Raw genomic sequence first — 5538 nt, 5'->3', positions numbered from 1 at the left:
ATATATATATATATTGTGCAGCTTACAGTCACAGTAGCTAGAATTTCATTCTCTCCTTCATAACACTGTGGTATAACAAACACTTTTCTCTCTGTGCAGTATAACAAAACAACCAATTCCTTCCTTCAATGTGTGACCACTCCTCTCCCATTTCCTCTCTCAGTAGTATGACAATACATAGTATAACCCCACAAACACGACCCCCCACCTTGCCTTGCAACACAATATCAAAAGATAAATGCTGCTTTTGCTTTGCAGTACTATACAATATATATACATATATACCTCCAGCACCAACCTAACCATGCAATATAACACAACATAATAGAATATTTCTCTTACCTTTCCATGTAATATAAGTGCCACTAATATATATTTCTTATAAGCCTCCATCATAATGTGGCTGACAGCCATGCTGGGAGTTGTAATTGCCTGAAAAACAATGAAACATCAACAAACACTTTAGTTATTTTTGACAAATAACGATGGGTAGGATGTTTCTTCAAAGTTTAGATAATTACACATTAAATTAAACTGCAGCAACCATGCCTTATAGTGGTCTGGTTGTCTCATCCCTCGTCTATTTGGTTGTAAGGTAGCAGGAATGGAAACTTCTCAGTTACATTGACCGAGACAGACAGAGTGGTAGGTCTTATTTAAGGAAATAAGGACTTGCTGAGGCAGTATTCAACAGTTTGAGGCCCACCCTGATGCCAAGTAAGATGTTTTAATTCACTTGTTAACGCATATTGAAACTGCAATGCTGCTAGTTACATTTATGGTCTGCAGGTACAAATGTTACCACTGCCTAAGTGGTATCAATTCAAAACAAACACACACACAATAAGCTTCTGTACAGCTTTCATAAGCAAATCTCATTTTTTTAGGATTCAGGTATATCTCATATAGCATCTCCGAGGTAACAGATACCTATCTGAGATATGTGTACTCTCTAAATACAAAATAAAACACCAGCAGTAGGTTTGAATTCAGGACTGAGTCGGTCATCTAGTATCAGCCCACTGTCTAGTCTGTTTCTTTACCCATGTCATCATCATTTAACGTCTGCTTTCCATGCTGGCAATGGGTTGGACAAAGACATGAGCTGGCTCGGCAGACGACTACACCATACTTTATGTCTAGTTTGACATGGTTTTTACAGCTAGATACCCTTCCTAACACCAACCAGAGTGGACTACAATATGAAATGCTTACTGCACCTTAGGTTTCCCAAACGGTCACCCATCTATTAAGCGTCAGGTACTAAGAAGGCCTGACACTTAATTTCAGTGATCAAACAAGAACTGGTGCAGTCAATGTGATATGTGTATCTTGATTTTAGAATAGATACACCGTGCACTCTTACAAGTGCATGTTGTACCTAACACTCATAAAAGGTTGATAAGCAGAAGGACATCAAGCTGTAAAGAACAGCTGTAGAAAAACCATCCAACTCATGCAAACATGGAAAAGCGGATGTAAAATGTTGGTGACAACGATTGATGATGTCTAGTTTGTTCCTGTGTGTCTGCCATTGTTGCTTAGCCCCAAGTCAACTAAAATCAAGAATGTGTATGCTCAGTCATTCCAGCAGTGACAACCTTGCCTCTTTTCTTCACACACAATGAATCCAACACCACATTAAACAATGCATCTATACCACTTTTTTATAAGACAGTGGGATATGATTTGGAAAAGATTTTACTGCTATTTTTTAACAAGATGAGAAACCACACAGAAACTTTCTTGTATGTCTGAGGATTCTGGTGGTGGCCACAACTAAAGTGGGTAAGGTGAACTCACTCCAAGCATGATGTGTTTGTGATATCTCCATCATATGTACAATCACTTGATTCAACAGTTACCTCTAATTCCCAAATATCTCTCATCCAATCAGGTTCTAAGAATCTTTATCCATCACTTAACTAGCTAGTTGTGACCCAGCTGTTTATATTTGGATTGTTTCCCTTACAATACTTTGATTGCAAGTCTTCATCACCACCATCATCATTTTTAGTGTGCAGATTTCCAAGTTTGCATGGGAGAGACAGAATTTCTTCAGGTAGATTTTACTATGACTAGATGTCCTTCCTGTTGCCAAAATCACTTGTTTCCAAGTAAGGAAATATTTCCCCATGATCAGACATGTTATCACAGAAGACTGGAAATGAAGGACACTGCTTACATGACATTGACTCACACAACTATTACATGATGTCATGGCAAGAAGACAGTAACATAAATATGCACATGCACATACTGTAATTAAAAAAGATAATAAAGTGTTGTTGATTACAGGTTTCCAATGAGCTGATAACTGGTTCATGCATTACTAGCAGAGAAAATGACAAGGGAGTATATGTGACTTGACACAGAACAAATATCACAAGACGGTTCATGGAAAAAGCACTCTTTTCCTTGTGGAGGTTTATGTCCTTCAGTGATACACACATACATATGCATACACACATACACATAGATACATACATCACATACATAGACACTAGATTTCCACAAATTTTTGTCAACTAATTTCTACTTACAACATTTTGGTCAAAAATTACTTACCACTTCAAAGAAATACAAAGCACGATCATAGTTCTTTAGAGCAGTGTAGATCATCCCACCATAGTAGTAATAGAGTAAGAAGTCTTTGGCATCATAGTGACCTCCCTGCAGAAGTAAAAACAGAATGTTTAACAAAATTTATAGAAACCCCATCATGTTTGTCTCAGTCTATGTAGTTTAAACATGCTGTTTTTGTAGTCAAGTGTACATGTGGGGGTGGATGTAATTTCAAAAATGAAGACATTACTGTTTTAAGAATTACAAAAATACTCCTCTATTGTATTACAGTGTATGAGTGGCTGAGTTTTCCACAGATGCTTTATGTAATCCTAGGGCTGAATTAGTGTGACACCATGTGTTGCATTAGTTTAACATGCAGAGCCATTGAATTAAAGGTGAAGTGCATCCAATGACCATTGGGTTACCATTGACCCGATTTCGTTCACAAGGCTTGGGTGGAACTGAAGCTAGAGTAGAAGACACCAAATGTTTCATACTATAAGATCAAACTTGGGGTCTTACTGATTGCAAAGCAAATTTCTTCACCATGTGACCATACAGATAAAACCATTATTCTTTACAACAAAATTCAGTAATTAATGTTTTCCTATTCTTACAATTATCAAAACTGAACAAGACCAGTCATGGGCAAACTAGAGCCTGCAGGACTTTCTGAATGATTCGCCAACGAAAAATTACCTTAAATTCTTTTAGTAGTGCAGCTCAACTGATAAGCCATGTCTCGTGCAGCCCACTTCTTGAAAAAAGTTGCCCATGTGTGATCCAGGGTGGATACATGCACATGAGTACACTCAAAGTAAATTTTAGATACAAGAAACATAAAATAAAATACTCCTTACTTCATTGCCAATATCAACAAAGTCCACATTTAAAAACTGCAAGGCAGGCTGCAGGTTTTTGGATTGCAAACACAACTGAAAAAGAGAAATAAGAAGAATGAAAACAGATGCATACAGTAAACTCATTGTGAATAGACACACAGACAGAGAGAAAGCACACACAGGCTTCATGTCAAGCTTTTTACTTGGTATTATCAACATTGTAATTGTTACTATCATCATTCTCATTATCAATATTTAAAAATCCACACTTTAACCCTTTCGCACATAAACCAGATATATCCAGCCAAAATATTATACCTGTCTTATGTTTGAACTAGTCATATGTGGCCTCTCGCAACCACCTGCAATATCATTGTAAAAATTAACAGTTACCTCATCAAAATCTCAAAGCCACAAGATAATGCATGATTTATTCAAAATGATGTAAATAAATAAGTTTTTCATTTGACAGAATAATGTGAATGCTAAAGGGTTAAACATCATTTGGTTACACCAGCATTCTACATCTGGTTTCTATGATTGTTTAGCTTAGACAGGGTTGTTTTGACTTGAAATCCCCATTAGCTTCTCATAACGTGTAGCTGTTACTGCTGTTGATTATAGTCATTCATACATTCAGACAGAACCCCTATAACTAACTTTTTCAGATACATTATGCTTTCATCTAGTCTGATGTCAGAAATATAACATACAGACATATACAAACATATATATGTATTTTGTACAAGTCTGGATCAAGTAGAAAAGATATTGGCGGCCAGAACAGGGTTAATCAACTCTCAAATAATATCCTTTCTTATTTTGGCACAAGGCCAACAATTTTGAGCAGTGGGGAAATTGATTACATCAGCCCCAGTACTCAACCCTGAAAGGATGAAAGACAAAATCATCTTTGGTGGAATTTGTACTTGGAGCATAAAGCCAGTAGAAAAGTCACTAAGCATTTTGTCTGGCATGCTAAGGATTCTGCCAGCATGCCATCTTCAACTCTATAAGAATATAACATCAAACATATCCATAGTAGTAACACAGACATCTGTCAGTATAAGTCACAATAGGGATAGCATTGCAACCAGAAAAGAATTAACATGAAAATTTCTAACCTTGCAGAGATCACTATGAATAGAAGTTAGCTGAGAGGGAAACAGCTGAATCTTGGTGATGGCTTTAATTAAGATGGGTATTCCTCGCATTGCTTGAGATGGCTGGAAAAAGACAATAATGAATCAATGTTTATCTATATATATATAAAATACAGGATGTGTCTCTGTCTGTGTGTTTGTCATGTCATTAAAACTCGAGATCCACCCAACCAATTTTAAAGGAATTTTACACATGCATTACATAAGGTCTATGGAGTGTCATGGGCCAAAACAATTTTCAACTTCTTGCCTAATGCAGGGGCAGATCAACAGCATTTTTTAAGCATTTTCACAGCGTTAAGGCCCATAACTTGAAGAGTATCCAGTCGCTTTTCTCCAAATTTGCAACAAACATTAATCAGTCTCCTCAAATTGCTGTTGACTAAAATAAATTTCCGACTATGGGTCCCACAAAAATGCAGTTTAATCAGATTTGAGTATACTGCACCGAGTTTTATCTTTGTTTTAGGCCATTTTCCAACGATAGCATATAATATTTCATGAAAACCTTTTGTCCAATTTTTGCAGAGGAAATAAGAACATTAAAATTTTTGTTGGCGCCCTGTTGATGCTTCATGTTACCATCCCATGCACCACTGGGCTATGTGCGCATGTGTGCAGCTGGGTAAAGGCACAACAAACCCATTCATCCATTCTCCAGAAGTGCCCTGTTGAGGTTTCACGTTTCCAATCCTGCGCAACGCAGCATGGCGCGGCAGTACGTCTGCTTTCTATGTCATCCATGTCTGAACTATCGCGTGACCACTTCCGGAAGCTATGCTCGCCACCTGCAATTAGTACCCCCTGAGTTTCCTCCCCCATCTAGTCAGACAAGTAAATTTAGGGTGTCCCAGAATTAATGATGATTTGAGTGAAATTGGGTGCATTTTTTTTTTAAACTCACTTCTATTTATGTTTATCATGTTCAATATGTGTTAAAAGTGTATAAATTTTGAATTTTGCTT

The 5538-nt window shown here is 37.1% G+C and overlaps 1 protein-coding gene across 1 annotated transcript in view; it reads right to left on the bottom strand.

Moving 5' to 3' along the window:
* LOC106882369 (COP9 signalosome complex subunit 3) overlaps nucleotides 1–5538 on the bottom strand; it is a 43093-nt gene that overhangs the window by 21615 nt on the left and 15940 nt on the right. Inside the window, exons 5-8 of the mRNA XM_052969754.1 lie at nucleotides 4535–4636; nucleotides 3429–3503; nucleotides 2569–2673; nucleotides 343–432 (exon numbers count right to left, since the gene is read on the bottom strand). Of these exons, the coding sequence (XP_052825714.1) occupies nucleotides 343–432; nucleotides 2569–2673; nucleotides 3429–3503; nucleotides 4535–4636 (372 nt within the window). The remainder of the gene's footprint in view (nucleotides 1–342; nucleotides 433–2568; nucleotides 2674–3428; nucleotides 3504–4534; nucleotides 4637–5538) is intronic.

Source organism: Octopus bimaculoides, chromosome 7, assembly GCF_001194135.2.
Source record: "Octopus bimaculoides isolate UCB-OBI-ISO-001 chromosome 7, ASM119413v2, whole genome shotgun sequence".
Classification (NCBI taxonomy): domain Eukaryota; kingdom Metazoa; phylum Mollusca; class Cephalopoda; order Octopoda; family Octopodidae; genus Octopus; species Octopus bimaculoides.
This window is presented reverse-complemented; position numbering and strand designations above follow the sequence as displayed.